Source organism: Parastagonospora nodorum (assembly GCF_000146915.1).
Source record: "Parastagonospora nodorum SN15 chromosome Unknown scaffold_23, whole genome shotgun sequence".
Classification (NCBI taxonomy): domain Eukaryota; kingdom Fungi; phylum Ascomycota; class Dothideomycetes; order Pleosporales; family Phaeosphaeriaceae; genus Parastagonospora; species Parastagonospora nodorum.
The window spans coordinates 180,402-196,567 of NW_001884571.1; the positions used below are offsets into that span (position 1 = coordinate 180,402).

The 16,166-nt window shown below is 53.7% G+C and overlaps 6 protein-coding genes across 6 annotated transcripts in view; 1 reads left to right on the plus strand and 5 right to left on the minus strand.

The window, feature by feature from the left end:
• SNOG_12623 (hypothetical protein) overlaps positions 1–924 on the minus strand; it is a gene marked incomplete at both ends in the record, with an annotated part of 2,169 nt that extends 1,245 nt beyond the window's left edge. Inside the window, one exon of the mRNA XM_001802792.1 lies at positions 15–924. Coding sequence (XP_001802844.1) covers positions 15–924 — 910 coding nt within the window. The remainder of the gene's footprint in view (positions 1–14) is intronic.
• Positions 925–2,360: 1,436 nt separating this feature from the next.
• On the minus strand, positions 2,361–6,099 carry SNOG_12624 (hypothetical protein; the record flags this gene model as incomplete). Its single annotated transcript, XM_001802793.1, has 4 exons — positions 2,361–3,325; positions 3,357–3,925; positions 4,024–5,957; positions 6,076–6,099. The coding sequence occupies 4 exons, from the start codon at positions 6,097–6,099 to the stop codon at positions 2,637–2,639; spliced, it is 3,216 nt and encodes a 1,071-aa protein (XP_001802845.1). The 3' UTR covers positions 2,361–2,636.
• Positions 6,100–8,695: 2,596 nt separating this feature from the next.
• Positions 8,696–9,311, minus strand: SNOG_12626 (hypothetical protein; the record flags this gene model as incomplete). Its single annotated transcript, XM_001802794.1, has 2 exons — positions 8,696–9,087; positions 9,266–9,311. The coding sequence occupies 2 exons, from the start codon at positions 9,309–9,311 to the stop codon at positions 8,696–8,698; spliced, it is 438 nt and encodes a 145-aa protein (XP_001802846.1).
• A 1,459-nt stretch (positions 9,312–10,770) lies between these two features.
• Positions 10,771–11,657, minus strand: SNOG_12627 (hypothetical protein; the record flags this gene model as incomplete). The annotated part of the gene is made up of 2 exons (XM_001802795.1): positions 10,771–10,902; positions 11,025–11,657. The coding sequence occupies 2 exons, from the start codon at positions 11,655–11,657 to the stop codon at positions 10,771–10,773; spliced, it is 765 nt and encodes a 254-aa protein (XP_001802847.1).
• A 161-nt stretch (positions 11,658–11,818) lies between these two features.
• Positions 11,819–13,519, minus strand: SNOG_12628 (hypothetical protein; the record flags this gene model as incomplete). Its single annotated transcript, XM_001802796.1, has 3 exons — positions 11,819–13,056; positions 13,114–13,393; positions 13,454–13,519. The coding sequence occupies 3 exons, from the start codon at positions 13,517–13,519 to the stop codon at positions 12,089–12,091; spliced, it is 1,314 nt and encodes a 437-aa protein (XP_001802848.1). The 3' UTR covers positions 11,819–12,088.
• A 383-nt stretch (positions 13,520–13,902) lies between these two features.
• Positions 13,903–14,558, plus strand: SNOG_12629 (hypothetical protein; the record flags this gene model as incomplete). Its single annotated transcript, XM_001802797.1, has 2 exons — positions 13,903–13,953; positions 14,139–14,558. The coding sequence occupies 2 exons, from the start codon at positions 13,903–13,905 to the stop codon at positions 14,556–14,558; spliced, it is 471 nt and encodes a 156-aa protein (XP_001802849.1).
• Positions 14,559–16,166: the final 1,608 nt, after the last annotated feature.

Sequence of the window (16,166 nt, forward strand, 5' to 3'; positions counted from 1 at the left end):
CCAGTCAAAAAGACCAATGCCACCCTGGCCCTTCACACCAAGAAGCACACCACCGCTCAGACCATCGGCAGAGAAGCCAACATTGAGAACACTCCTCTCCTTGAAGTTGCGGAAGATCTTGACGCTGGTTGATGATTCCCGGATCGCGTAGTCCTTATCGTGCTCTTTCGATGCCCAACAGAAGTCCAAAGCCGAGCCGAAAGCCTGGTTACGGAGCGCTAGCGCTGTGTAGATGATGTATTCGCCATCACCGCATACAGCGACGAATCGTCCGTTTGGAGAGTGGAGGAGAGATTGCGGGTAGATCTCGGTCGAGCCAAGGTCCTTGGAGGGGAGTGTGAGCCGTTCAGCATCCTTTAGCTGATCGCTTCCCTTGATGACCGAGGTGAGGATCTCGTTATGTCTTGCCCAGAGCACCTTGCCACCAGCGTCCATGCTGACTGCCGGCTCTTCGCGACCCATGGTAATGACAACTGCGCCATCATCGAAACCAAGCGCAATGCCATTCTTGCCCTTCTGGTTGGCGACACACCACGCACGCTCCAAGCCGTAGTTGAGCGACTGCTCTAACCGGTATGTTGACGAGTGCCAGATCTTGATTGTGCCATCCTCGGACCCTGAAATTATGACGGGCAGCTCGGGGTGGTATACGGCGAAGCTGACGTTTGATGTGTGGCCCTCGAGAGTTGCGATCAGGGCCTTGGTGGTGTAGTCCCAGACCTTGACGGTTCGGTCGTCGGAAGTTGTGAGGAGGTACGGCTTGTCGGATTGTGGGTAGTAGTCAATGAAGTTGACTCCCTTCGTCTCATGCGCCTCGAGAGTGTAGTTGGGCGTCGAGCTGCCCAGCGACCAGATCTTGACAGTCCTGTCGAGACAGGCTGAGGCGAATGTGTTGGGGTCCTTGGGGTTTATGGCGATGCCCATAACGTAGTGCTGGTGGCCAGCGAATTCCTGTACACCTAGCGATTGTCAGCGTGCCTGCTATTACCACCACAGTAGAATGAACCCGTACATTTCCACGACTTGTCCCAATCCCACAGCTTGATTGTCATGTCATCCTGTCTTCATCAGCCAAGTTCCCTGTCCTACTTGCGATACTACCCACACTGGCGGTCAGGACGAAGGACTGTGTTGGGTGCACAGCGATGGCGCGAATGTAGTCTGGATGCGCCTCGAAGGATGTGACCTTTTCCGACGTGTTGTAGTTGTATACGCGCAATTGGAAGTCATCGGAGCCTAAATCGTGCCACGTTAACCATTGCTCGCCTCAAGCAGTAAGAGGGTGAATCCGACCTGCGACTATCCAGTTCTTCCTCGCAATAAAGCGACCGGCACGGACGGGCACATCGGTGAGTTCGAATGTCTTGACGATCGATTGGGTGATGTACGACCAGATGTGGACGTGTCCTGCCGCTGTCAGTGTCCTGCCAATGTCGTTGTCCGCGAGTCTGCGTACCGCTATACAAGGTCGTGAGGATCCATGGCTCAGTCGGGTGAAAGTCTTTCGGTGCATCAGTATCGGTTGGCAGCTACGCAGAAGTGATTCCTACCGATTCCTATAAATTGTTAGTGAAGCGCTTCAAGGATGCAGTTGGGCTACTTTACCTTTGACCCTCTCCGACCGCGCAAAGAGCTGCCTCTGTTGGTCAAGCTTGGTTAGCCAATGGCCGCGATACGGAATTAATGCACTGCTTGCTATGCCGTACCTTTACGTCTAGACGCATGTTGTAGGCTCGAGTGTGGGGGTGTTTCGAGGAACGTGGCTTTATGTAGCCAGTTCGAGATCGCGTAGGCAGTCGCCGAAGACTCTCAGTAGATACGAGCCTGGAAAACACAGGTATAAAACCCCGGAAGCGAGAATTGGTGACTGTGTAGTGTGCTGAACTTCTTGAGGCTCCGCTGTCTGTCGCGACAGGTGGGCTCAAGCTACGTTCGCCAAGATATTCCGCAGGGTTCACACAACTAGGTAAGGCGCCTAGCGCAACAATGATCGTCTTCAACAGAGTTGCCATTCTCGAAATACAACTCGGGAATCGCGACATAACTATTTAGAAAGGGGCATCAAAGTCATCACGTTCAATGCATGACAGTCAAGTTTTGTGAACTTTTTCAATTCCGCTCCTACAACACCTATATACTCGGAACATAGCCTCCCCACAACATCCCCCAGCTGCGTCTCCAGACAACGCCCACAGCTTGCAATAAATACCGAGTTAGATCCCCAAGCCTCCGTCATCTTCACATGCCCCATAGTAGATGACCCAATCCGATCCTGGTAGATCAACAAGAGAAAAAAGCGGTCTAGCTGTAACCACAGACATAGACTGGTATCTTAGAAGTGAAATAATACAAACAAATGTTAAAGAATAAATAGTAAGTTTATGTTTTAGATGTTAAGGAGAGTGTTGAAAAGGTAGTGCGAGTCGACAAGATGGGAGATATGGCTAGATGCAGTATGCTAGCATAGACGAGGTCGGTTGCAACGGGTAAATGGCGAAAAAATCCAGGTATGCTAGAAAGCAGGGACGTCGTGAATATACATAAGAAGTCCGGCGCCTCAATCGAGGTCGCGGGCCTTCCTGCGTCCAGAATATGGTACAGGGAGTCGTTGAGAGTGATCGCTTTCAGTGAGGCAATCAGTTCCAGCCAAGAGAGTTCTCAGCCATGACAGGTGCCGAAATCTGCTGAGTGCGAACGCTGGGCCCTTGGCTGCTTGCACTACCATGGCTGCCTCGACTACCAGGTGTTATTCGTCCGTTGCGGGCACCGTGCATCCAAGCCGCAGCGCCGCCGGGGATGGAGCCATAGGTCATACGGCTTCCAGTGCTGGGCACTGAGCTGGAGCGCTGGTGAGCGACGCGCTTGTTCCTGTAACGGCGGGCAACAAAGAACATGGCAGCACCGTAAGCGATGGCACCAACGATGGCACCGGTAGCGATACCGGCGGCGGAGGCGTTGATCGGGCGGCTTGCGTTGGCATCGCCACCAAGGGCGCCGCCGTCACCATCACCTCCATTGTCAGACGTGGATGGACCGCCACCACCGGCTTGGTTGGGGCTCGAGTTATCGCCAGGGAGTTTGCCAGCAGGCAGAGGACAGGCAGTGTTGATCAAGCTGGTGAGGTCGTTGACCGTGGAGTCCTTGTTGTGCCAGAACGCATCAGCAGGGTTGCGAAGCTGAGCTTGAAGCTTGCCCTGAAGATCGGAGGGGATAGTGAACAAAGCCAGTGTGGTAATGAAGCCTTGGTAGGCGGTGGTGTCGAGAGGCCTAAGACCAATGTTGCGGACCTCCGCCTCGGTGATGTTGAGACCGTCAGGCGATAGCCCTGGGCAGGTAGTGGAAGATTTGGCTTCCACCGTCGTTGGCGGATACAAATGGGTAGTTGAGCGGCCACTTGAAGCACACCTGTCCCATGAAGCTGTTGGCTGGGTATTCCGTGGGCACACCTTCGGGGGGAGCAATCATCTTCGGCAAAGACGAGGGGATTCCGCTGGAGGTTGGGGTGGGTGTGGCGTTGGAAGTCGACTCTCGAATGATGCTCGTGCCGACAAGCATGCTAGTAGCGCTATCGGTTCCAGTCGGCTTCTGAGATTGGACTGGGGCAGGCTTGCTGGTGACGACCTGGCTCTGGGTGGCAGAAGCAGAAGCGGTCTCATAGGCACTGGTCGGAAGCACAAACGTGGGAGTCTCAGAGAGGGTGGCATTGCTAGAGCTAGGTGGGACAATCGCCGCACTGCTAGATGCAGGGCCTTCGGAAGCGGGCACGCTGCTCGATTGAACGGGAGCGGACGTCACAGCCGGAGCAGACGAAACGCCGGATCCCGAGATGCCTGAGCCTGAAGGGAGGATACCAGACGAGCTTTGGCTGACAGCGGGTGGGGTCGAGCCAGAGGAGATAGCACTGGTTGTGGGGATGAGGGTCTCACTGGGGAATCGGCAGGGAAAGGCTAGCAGTCTCTGAGGAAGTCGATACAGTGCCAGATCCTGTGGGAAGAAGGCCCGAGGAAGCAGTGGGAAGCACACCGGACGGAATGAGGCTCGAGGAACCAGTGGGGAGCACGCCAGATGGAATGACCGCTCCGAAGAACCAGTGGGCAACACGCCGGGATGGGAAGGAGACTCGAGATACCAGTGGGCAACACGCCGGACGAAATGAGACCAGACGAGATGTCTGACGCAATGCTTGATGCAAGGCTGCTCGCAGGTGGGAGAGGAGCAGATGCAGTGCCAGTGGGGAGCTCGGAAACCAAGCTCGACACGATGCTAGGAAGGACAGATCCTGGAACGCCAGACAATAGGCTGGAGACATCGGAGACCAACGAGGAGACCAGAGGTGGCAGAACGCCTGATGGTGCTGCTGATGGTGCTGCAGTTGGCGAGGGTGAAATGGGCGCGGTTGGTCCAGCCGATCCTGAAGGCAGAACTCCAGAAACCTCGGAGACGAGCGAAGACAAAACGGATGGCAGGTTGAGAAGTCCGGAAGATGCAACAGCCTCAGACGTTGGGATTGCACCGGAGCTCAACACGGGGCTTGAAGCACTCAGTACTGGTGCGCCAGTTCCGAGGGCTGTCGTAATACCCACAACGATTCCACCAGAAGATGCTTGAACTGATGAAGGCAGCTGGCTAGATGGCGAAGCAGGAGCAGGGGTGGGTTGCAAGAGACCGCTGGTCGGGAGAAGGCCTGTTGAGCCGACTACCGGGTCAAGAACAGACGAGAGGAGACCACCAACCACGCCCTGAGAAGAAGTGGGCTGAACCACGGATGAGGGAATTGGTGCTCCAGTCGAGCCAATCACGGGGTCCAGAACAGACGAGAGCAGACCACCCACCAGTCCCTGGGAAGTCGTGGGCTGAATCACGGATGAGGGAACAGGTGTTCCCGTCGAGCCAATCACGGGGTCCAGAACAGACGAGAGCAGACCACCCACCAGTCCCTGAGAACTGGTTGGCTGAACCACAGACGAGGGGATGGCTCCTCCGGTGGATCCGGGAACGATGAATGGTCCTTGGAAGCTAGATCCAGCAGGTGCCGATGACTGAGGTGTAAATGCAGGCGCCGAGGTGGGAGGAACAACAACCTCAGGAGCAGAGCCGGTAGATGCAGCAGGCTGTCCAGAAGAAACCGGGGCGGCTGGAGTTGGCAGAGGAATCAAAGGAGTCACAGAGCCGCCTGTGGGTCCGATGATAGGTGCGAGCAGTGACGGAAGTAGTCCACCAGCAGCGGAGCTTGGTGAGGCCGTCGGCTGCGTAGAAGCCTCTGCGACAGTGCTGGAAGGCGCAACGCTGGAGCTTGCAACCAACGACGATGATGATGAAGCTGGGATAATGACGCCTGGAAGCAGACCAGTAGGGCCAAGAATAGGATTGAGCAAGTTGCCGGCGGCACTTGAAGACTGCACTGGCGCTGGCTGAGGCGACGACTCTGGAGTCTGGCTATCAGGCTTCTGAGGCGTGGACTGCGGCGCCGAAGACGGAAGTTGCTCTTCCGGGGTCGATACCACAGGCGCAGGAGATGGGCTCAAGTTACCAGTTCCGGGAAAGGGTTCGCTTCGGTCTGGTGCTGGGATTGGTACGGGTGTCATGATGATCTCGCGGGTTGAAGTAACGGTGGTCGGTCGGTCAGGTTCGCTTGTAGTATCAAATATGCTGTTCGAGGAGCTGGAAGAGCTGTCCATTTTCGATTCCGAGAAGAGCTGGCTCAACGCAGAGGTGAGGTCGAACTTGCGCGATTCAAGCGAGCTGGAGGAGCTCGAGTCGGAGGACGTGAGCTGGGGTGTTGGCGCTGCTGGTCCGGTTGTGTTGGTCACGATCTGGCGCTTGATGTGTCGCGGGAAGTAGTATCTGGGGCGGTTTTGGGTTTCCTGGGGCCCGGGTGCGGGCATTGCCTCCTGTGCGGTGGTGAGGAGAGGGCCAGAGCCAGAGAAGCTGGCCCAGGACCAGCGCAGCGGCCCATACTGTGGTGGAGCGCGGCATATTTTCTAAGATGTTGAAGCAACGAGGTGGATTAAGTATATAGCTGTTGGGGCGAGTCTACAGATCGCGAGCCTGTGCGTGTTAGACATTATGAGACACAGCAAGACGGTAGACGGCGAACATACAGTCAGGGCGTGTAAAAACGAATGTACTTGACGAATGTCAAAGATGGTAAAGAGTGGACCTGCCACGCGTGTTAGCTAGACGTAGCGATGCGACGAAAACCAGGGCAACTTACTAGACTGTCGAGGCAGCTAGAATGGGTTTTCTGCAGGAACGGGTGGTCGCAGAAGTCGTCGTCTCGTGTCAGGCTACGCCGTCATGTTCGACAGCGACCGTAATCCAAGAGTTCGCAGGAAGTGCTCGGCTGGGGGTTCCAGGAGTCACGATCACGACAAAGGACCGACGCGAAAATGTAATCCCCGAAGTAAGGACTGATCCTGGCGTGCGAGGCGTGCGTTCCGAACAAAGGTGCGCGTCGGGGTCGATGCGCAGCGTCTTTGTCTGTCCTCGGTGATGCGTGGTCGAGACCTGTCGTGGCTGGGTGAGGCGAAGCGGGTGCGAAAACAATGAGCGACGGTCACGGTCTAATTACGGCGTACTGATTAGAGAGAGATGGGTGCGAAGGACGGTCGTGATTCGGAGAATCGTACTAGGGAGCGTGGTGCAGGCGTGTAAAACTGAGGGCAATGCGATGAGCGAAAATCCACGGGGCTGCCACGGGCTGGTGTTGCGCACGATGGTGATGGTGCTGGATGCGCAAACCGGATCGAATGTTGTCGGCGGTGGAGGAGGAAAGACGGCAGGGCAGCAGAGCTCGACGGGCGGAACGTGGTGGAGAAATGAGAACAGCTCAGGCGCGGCTCCACAGCTGGCTGCGCCTGGACAAAACGACGGTTGGCAGGGGCGTGGGCGAACAAGGGAAAGCGCAAAGCTGACTTGTGCTCCCTGCAGCAATGGTGCCTTTGCCCACAGACGGGCTGGCTTGTTCGGGCTTAGAGACGGCAGCCGAGCGCGCTGTAGTGCATTCGATAGTTGCAAATATAGATTCCCGGTGCACGTCGAGCAACTGCCAGACGCTGCTGAGGGACCGATGGTGTTGTTCAGACACTGACAGCTGCGACGGCTGCGACCAGAGCCTCGCAGCCAGCACCTTGCAATCATCCGGCATTTGGTGGTCGGACTGTGCCCGCTCGCCATTGACAAAAGGGTTAATTTGGACGCACAAGGCCTGCAGGTTTCAAACCGCGCTAGGCTGGGGTCACATATCGACTCTGTCCACCACCACCACGACCCTCTCAGCGCAGTCGACGCTCCTGTCAGGAAGAAGTCCGCATCTGCAAGCCCCTGGGTCTTTGGCTGTGCCGCGCTCGAGCATTTGCGCTGATCTCGTGGTGCTATCGAGGCCGTAGGAGCAGTGTCCGCCATGTCCGCCTTGTTGGCCATGTTGTTCATTCACCCAGCCAGCCAATTACAGAAGGTGCGATACCCCTGCCTTTAATTTCGGCAACTTCATTGCGCGCCTCCTCCACCGAACCGCGGCGCACCTCCAACACCAACACCACGCGAGTGCCCATCCGCACCGCTGCCCCGTCAATATGGCCCTTCGTCTGCTGTTCATCCGCAATATCGCGAAACCCCTTCAGTGGCTGCATCGACAATGGATGCTGATGCTGCCGTGCGGCGGTACCACTACCTGTGACCTGGCTCACATCGAGGACAGGGTTCGGAATCGCGGGCTTGTATTGAGATGCAGCCACGCTCCCTTCAGTCTTCCTGTGCAAGCCTAGGGCCAACTTAGCCCTCGTGTCCCCCAGCAAGGTCCCAGTGGTTCGAATTGCGCGAACTACCGCTAGCCTCCTCGCGCTATTGCCTTCGCGTGGCCGCCTTGGGAGCTGGCTAATAGTCCGATGCACTTCATCACACCTCCTGTCAAGGTTTGCTCCATTTGCGACGGCCAGTTTCATTACACTTGCCCAAGGTTATCCTTTCGCTTGTGCTCAGGCACCAGAACATGGGACCGCGGATGCGACCAACCTCCTGTCTGTGCCCTACCAGCACCCGATCTGGTAGCTCCAGCTGCTTTTTGTGTATGGCGAGTCTCATCGTGTCTATTCCCGAGCGCCACAGTGTTTCATGGCTCAGTCTGTCTTTTGAGCCTCAACGACATGACGTCTAGCGTCCGATAAACCCCTTTCGACCATGGAGGGCCACCATGTGAGGATTCGAGATTCAATAGACCCTCTCAGTTACCTGGTACAGCTACTAGCAGTGCCGTTACTGAGTCGTCTTCAAGCTTCACGGCAAGCTCGGCCTGACACCGCGTTGATCCTCATCAGTTCGCTCCCCACAATCTCCATCTTCAGCAACTCATCTCGGGCGTCATACCAGAAGAGCGGGGATGAACATGCTAAGAAATTTGTTATCTTGTCGATCCAGCCTTCTGGCCAGCATAGCGACAGTTTCTTCACGGTAGATTGACATGACCTGTTGCGCATGGTCAAGGCTCCAGCATGAGACAGCCTAGTCCAGTTCAGCAAAACTTACAAGGCCTAGGACAAGCTTTCCCCCTTTCACAGGACAGCAAATTCCACAATTGTCGGTAATCGCTTGACGCATTCGTCGCCCTCCCGAAGGTTCACTCGTCGTTGATCCTTCGCTCAAGTTCCATGGTAAACAAACTGGGCCATGACTTTGCAATGCGTTTCGAAACTCAATCCTAGAGGCGCCTGCGCTGGTTCGCTACCGAAGAGCAAAACATCATGCGAATCTCGTCGCCTCTCATGCGCCGCTTCCAAATCCCCATCGCCCTAGCTTGTAGCATGAATGATATGCTCAGATCATTGTTTCTGATGCTGGCCCACCACGTGCCATGGAAGCCGGTTGAGGCACGGTATTTGACAGCCTTGTTTCCTGGCGCCTTCTCGAACGTAGCCCTCGGGCCGTCTGTTCGGGGCTGCGAAACATGTTCTGCGTCACGAAAGCGATGCTTTTGAAGGGTCTCTCCAAGCTGCATGGCCGGGGCGATGTCACTCTCCACATACCGCTTCCGCGGCCCATCATTCTGGAGAGCTTTGCGGGCATCTTGATCGATCTTGACATAATCGGGCCCTGATATTACTTTGTCTCTCGCTGCAGGCAGGACCGACGACATGCCTTGCCATGCAACGTCGTCACTATTACGTGTGCTTCTTCAGACTTGTTCCCACTGATTGAGTGGCTCTTGGTGCCACCGAAACATGCTCCAGATGGTATAACAGCGTGTAGTAAGCGCTATTGCGCAGCTTACTTTCGAACAAGAGAATCATTGGTCGCAGAGAGCGATATTTCGCCATGCTATGACAACTCACAGTGCCACCCACGTCAACGTCAGCTCACGCTTATGTTGTTGGGAACAAGGCAACCAGGCATCTGCAAACTCGCACCACGAATGTGCCTGTTATACGCATTTCTCCTTTCAGCGTACTACCTATCGGTAACCCTCTAGTTGTAGACATGTATGCTCGCTCTCAAATGGCGAAAAGCAAGTTGCAAATTCATGACGCCGCAAGACTGCTACGTCGGTCTGCAACGTAAAACCGAAGCAGTGAAATCTAGCTGCAAATCAATCTAGGCGTGAATATATCCGCAGACTTGCCAAGAAATAATACCAGCTGAATTATCTTTCTTTGCGCTCGCTTCACGTAGCGATTCCGTCCAAATAACAAATGCATCACCATCTGAGGTAGCGAGTAAAACGTCCAGATGTATTTCACGCATCTGTTCTCGATGAAAAATGTCTCTGAGAAGTTTCGATCTAGCCATCGGTGATGAGGACGAGGAGTCTGCTTCTTTAGGGTACCGGCTGTGGTCTTGAGCTGTGCGATTGATGCCGCGGATGATGGACACGTAGCTGTGTGCTAGCACGATAGATAGATGTGGGATTGTGGAGGTATTAGAAGGACGGTGTAAGGTACAACGGTTCAGGCAAGTACGGAAGTGCGGAGAACAGTCGAAATTGTACAGTTTGTATTGTATAACGAATCTTTGGTGTGGAGTGCATATCGATGCCATGACGTTCCTTAAAGTTTTGAGATTCATCTCTTTAATATGTTCGAGATTAGGAAGTATCTCGCAGGAAACATCAAGCGAGACTTGGTTTGCGGCGACGCTGTGGGATACTCGCTATTCTGACCGCACATGTGGGTACTACCGTACAGATCAAATCGAACTCCACTGTTCCTTCGTTTCTATGATGATTGAAGTCTTCTTGGAATAACTTGTTGCAGTCGGATCGGTAGTGACGCATCCTGTGAATTCTTTCGACAGTAACGGTTGACTTGAACAAATGTAATGTATGAAAGTTAAGCATTGATGCGAGAGTATTGCCTGTCAGCGGGATGGATTATCGTGGAGGTAATACCGATTCATTCATCTTTGCGTACCGAGTATCGATGTCGGTTCCGTAGTCGGAGATGGCGAATATTTTTTCATCTTGTTGAACCACGGCAATGACACTAATGCCAAATCGAATACTTGCCCAACACGCGCGTTGGCTTTATTGTACGGAAATTTAATATGATGGAGGTGTGTTTATCGCTTGCATTAAATATGGTTATATGACGTTGTTGTGGTGGTAAAGTGCATTTTATTTTGTTATATCACTCACTTCTGTGCGAGTAAATACTGAAAACTAACTCAGTATATATATCGAGAATGGTATTGAAGAATTTAAAAACTTATGCAGAATAGAAACACAATGGATGCAACATCTCAGCTCTATTTCCCATGAACTGCTGATTACATATGTATATATCAAATCTCAACAACCCATCCCTCATCCTCACTTCCCCCCTCCCTCATCGCAGCATTGACCCAAACAACCTCCCCCCTCTTCTCCCAACCCATCCAAAACCTCACCCACGCCAATCCCCACACCCCGAACATCTTGCCAAACACCCAAAATCCCCCCTCCCCCAGTGAACAGGCCCATCCCACCCCTCGTCAACACCTCCCCACTCGCCCATCTCAACCCCCCTCGCGTGATGTACATGCCCACAAACACTCACCCGCGGCCTAACCCTCCGAATATCTTGCAACAACGCCTTGCATCCTAAGTTGGCATCAACATGCCCACGCGCGGGGGAGTGCGTGATCAACACATCCGTCCCAAGCGGTATAGATTTCGCCCAGACAACATCAGCATCCCTTGGCTCATACTGAAACGCCCAATTCCCATACCTCAGCGTCTGCGGCGCGCCGTAGATATTTACGACTCTGCCCTTCACACTCACCCGCGTCGATTCGTTTTGCAAATACACCACCTTTCCCCAATTGATCTCCGCCTTCCCCTTCTCCGCGCGGGATAAACAAACATCATGATTCCCCGCTATAACAACCGTCCCCGCATATCCTAGACTATTCATCCAATCGACCTGCGCTTGCACTTCCTTCACACTCCCGTTGATCGTCATGTCTCCGGCGTGCAGCAGGATGTCGCCGGCGGGTAGGACGGGGCGCGCGTTGTGCGTGTCGGATATGCAGACGAGTTTGAGGGGCGGGGAGCCGGGGACGGGAGGGGTGAGGGGGGGTTGGTGCGTGTAGAGCCATTGGGCGAGGAAGTGGGTGGGTGAGAGGAGGAAGTGGCGCAGGGGAGAGGGAGGGGTGGGTGTGAAGAGGTTGTTTGGGGAGAAGAGGGACATTGTGTGTTGTTTGTCCAAGGAGAAAGAATTAGAAGGGGGATGAGATGAGATGTCGTGGGGTTTTTATGCGAAGTTCTGTGATTCAGTGGTACTGTGTTTAGTTGCGAACCACATTTTGCATCTCAGGCAACAACCAAAAGAAATGGACAGATGTTGCGTGCGGATCAGTTAGAATCTCCCTTTTGAGCAGATAAACGACATGGTCGTGTAATAATAGTATTTCATGGGGTATCTGCACCTCCTGAGATCCCTTCTATTGTACCCTTCATATCCCTATAGCTGAACAAACGCCGTAGAGGAGCTAAATCCGGGGAAACGCCGCCCATATACACACACATAGCTCCCAACCACCTATGCTGATGTTCCAAGTTCGATCATATACAAGATGTACAGCGGGGTCGTCCATATTCATGTCGTGATTATTGCGCCTGTTAATGAATTGCCGCGGGCTCAGGGTCCTGGTAAGCCGAGTCGCGGAACTTTTCGTCGCCACTCTCGGTGTTGCTGCTGCTGCTTGCCTCTTCCGACTCCTCTGACGTCGTGTGCACCCGGCTTCTGACGCGTGAGTTCATCTCTTCGCGCGTGTCGTCGAGGTTCTCCAAATCCTTCAGTCCGCGCCCGGTGCCGAAGAAGTCTGCTGTTTGCAACCCGCGCACGTCTCCCGCAGCGACTGTGCGGCTGCTCTTCAGCGTGCCGTCGGCCTTCTTGCGCCTGATATATTCACGAACAGGTCCCATAGCTGCATCTCTGCATGCTTCCTTGATGTCGGAACCGGACATGCCAGCGGATACGCGAACGAGGTAGTCCAGGTCGAAGTTCTTTCGGTCGACTTTGGTGTCGCGGAGAATCAGGGAAAAGATGTTGTGTCGCTGTGAAGCGGATGGGAGACCAATGGGGAACTTCTTGGGCATGCGGCGGAGAATGGCTTCGTCGATATCCTGAATGCGGTTCGTGGCGCCCAAGATGCATATCCGCTGCGGTTCGCTGCCAGTGGACGATGCAAGACCGTCCCAGTGTGTCATGAACTCTGCCTTGACCATGCCGCTTGCCTCGTGCTCGCCAGATCTCCGTTGTCCAAGTACCGCGTCAATTTCGTCGATGAAGACGATGCTGGGTTGTAGCTTTCGTGCGAGACTGAAGACGGCATTTACGAGCTTGTTCGAGTCGCCGTACCACTTCTCGGTGAGGGTGGAGATGTGCAGGTTGATGAAACAGGCGCCAGATTCGTGCGCGAGGGCCTTTGCGAGCATCGTCTTTCCGCAACCGGGTGGGCCATAGAGAAGGACGCCAGATGGCGCGCTGAGGAGCGAGGAAGAGTGCGAGTAGAGGTGTGGCAGGGTCAGGGGGTAGATGACGGATTCTTTGAGTTCTTCGATGATGTTGTCGAGGCCACCGATGTCTAGTTGCAATTAGCATCCTCCTGTGAGCTCCAAGTATCGTGGGCTTCATAACATACCCTCAAAGCTGACGGGAATCTCCTCGGGCGCAACCACCTCCATAGCAATCGTCTGCTCGTATGTGTTGAGATTCAGATCCTGTATCCGTGGCCGTCTCCTCGAGTCGTGCTCATCATCGCTGTCGTTGTCTCCACTGCGACTACTTCTCCGCTTCCCTGACAGTATGGCGCCGAGTTTCCGATTCGCGGCCGATGCTTTGGCACGTGCTTCTTCCTTCTGCTGTGCTTCCGGGTCGAGTCGTGAAAGGAGGTTGCGGATGACGAAGTAGGCGATCAATGGCTATTGCACGTGTCAGCCCATCTGCCCTTGAATGCCACGATCAACGACGCGTCGACGTACTGCTGCAGCCGCCATCAGAATGTCGGGCAGGTAGCCCGTGAGCCCACTCTTCTTATTCGACGCCATGATGCCTCTCCAATGGTGCCTCGAGCCGTGATGGATAGAGAGGCACGTGAAGAAAACGGTCGAATGCGAAGTCGGCGTGTGGAGTAGGTGACCTCGAATGCGTTGTTCACCAAAACTTAGGCCGGTCCGCCACATGCGGCCCGCAGCCTCGGTCTTGGCTGACCCGCATTTGCATGCCGCATCTCAACTCACACGAGCTCCACCTCCGCACCAAGATCACTTTTGCGCCTCACGTGGAAGCGCATTCACTCTAGCAATGGCGGCGATATACAAACCGAGTGAAGCCATTGCGCTTCTACGCCCGTCCTTCATACTGCCGCGCATTCGACCTACATCGACCCGAAAAGCTTCACTTGCGCGCGCAACTTTCACAACGAGTCGCAATGCGCAAGCTACTCACAGCTCAACGCCAAATTCTCCGCCAGGACCACAGCGTAAAAGTATCACACTGACCGGCGATACCGGGCAAGTCAGGTGGTCAGACCTTTCACCCGGCGAAAAAGCAGTGCGAACGACGCAGCAAAGCTTCAATCTGGTTATAGTATTAGTCGGCGTACTAGCTACCGTAAGCTCTACCACATTCTCTTGAACCAGAGCTATTCTCTAAAATACATCACAGGGCGGTGTAGGCTACTTCCTCTTCTCCGACGTCTTCTCCCCCTCCTCCAAAACCGCCCACTTCAACCGCGCCGTCTCCCTCATCCGCGCCGACAAACGCTGCACCTCTCTGCTCGGCCCGGGCTCCGAAATCGCAGCATTCGGCGAAGTGTCGTGGTCGCGATTAGCACGGAATCGCTACATCAGCAGCACCGAGGAGACGGATAGGTGGGGCACTGAGCATATGCGCTTCAGGTTTTATGTGGAAGGACCGCTGGGCCAGGGCGTGGTGCATGTCCATTTGATCAAGAGGCCGAGCCAGGGCGACTTTGAGTATCAGGAGTTGGCAGTGGATGTCAAGGGACATCAGCGGATTAGTCTGATTGATGAGGAGAAGAAGGGGAGTGTAGCGCCGAAGATATTTGGGGCGCGGTGGTGGTAGTCAAATAATGGAAGCCATGAAGAAGCATGGAGCGAGGTCGGATCAGTGTGGGACGGCCACTCCAGCGAGGGAACGGACAGTCATTGAGTTTCAAGGCTATGGGAAAGACGTAGAGGTCATTTTCGAAAACTTCCTCAGACCAAAACATGTCCCACTCGCCCAAGTTCATACGATGCTTACCCATCACAGTCAAAGTATGCTCGACTGTAAAGTCTCCGCCCTCTCTCGATTCCTTTTCCCATCAAACGTCTTCCGTATTTTACCAAAAGTTCTTGAAAACACGTTCTTCCCATGTGCGAGGCGCGAAAAGTCGACGCAGAAAAGCTGCATATTCTGGAATGATATGGTCATGCAGACCATGTGCGTTTCCAAAAACCAAAAGCACTTTCCACATGGAATATGTGCTGGGCCTTTCCTGTCGCTTTTTGATGGAGTATAAATACTTCGCGTTTTCTCGACATCTTTTATCGATCAAAACCATCAGATCAATAGATGTATATGTGTCCTGTCTGCACTAAAAACCCAAAGCGATCCGTGCTATGCTCCTTCTTCTGCCGACACCAAAACATCTGACAACCGAAAGGCATGTCTTTGAGTGAGACAGACCTCGGAAAAAAACACGTCAATTCATCGCTGATGTGCGATCCAGATTGTCCGCACGATGCCTTCATGATTCGACGCGGATATATTAATCCTCATTTCTTCTAGAGGGCTTCTCTTCTTTATCACATAAAAGTCTTCCTTGTCTGTCATCAAAAACGTGCTCAGATTGCTTTTATGTTTTTTCTCCTGCCTGCATAAAAACACACGAACAAGGAGTGGATGTTGCTGAGTGAGCCAGAGCCTAAAATGGCGGCCATTTGTTGTATGTGCACACCCAAAGCCATCGTAATTCTTCTCATATTTTGACGCCGGTATAAAAGCTCCTCATCACTTCCACGAAAGCACCTCTCATTCATCACACAACTATCTCGTGTTGACCGAAGACACCGCATCACAGACTGATGTTTGTTTTCCTTCCTGTAAAAAACTAACGCCGGCCACCCCATGTTGTTCAGTGAGCCCGACCTAAGAGAACACACCGGTATAGCTTTTGCAGAGCCAAAACGTCTACAGAAAGCCTGCATGGCCTGACATAGACATGTATCCTCCTCATATCCCTTTCACACAGACAACTCTCTTTCCACACACGAGTCTTAGTGAAGAAAACCTCATCAACAGCATCGACATGTTTGTCCTATCTTCTGCCTAAAAACACACCAACAAAGTCGATGTGTTGTCGAGTGGACCAGAATTCAAAACTACAGGTCAGACTTCGCATGTGCCGTGCGAAAACTTGGAGAAGGACTGCGCATGGTTCGACCCGGGTATAACACACACGACCCTTACCTATCACCAAAAAACATGTCAATACCCGATCATGTTTTCCTCCTACCTGCACAGAAACGTATCCCGAAAGAGACGATATGCTGGCAGATAAGCCAGACCTCAAGACCCACATCTATCCATCGATGGTTGCATGTGCGGTGCCAAAACTTGGAAAAATGAATTGAGCATGGTGGACCCGCGTATAGATACCTCTCACCTCTCCTGCAAAAGAATCTCTTC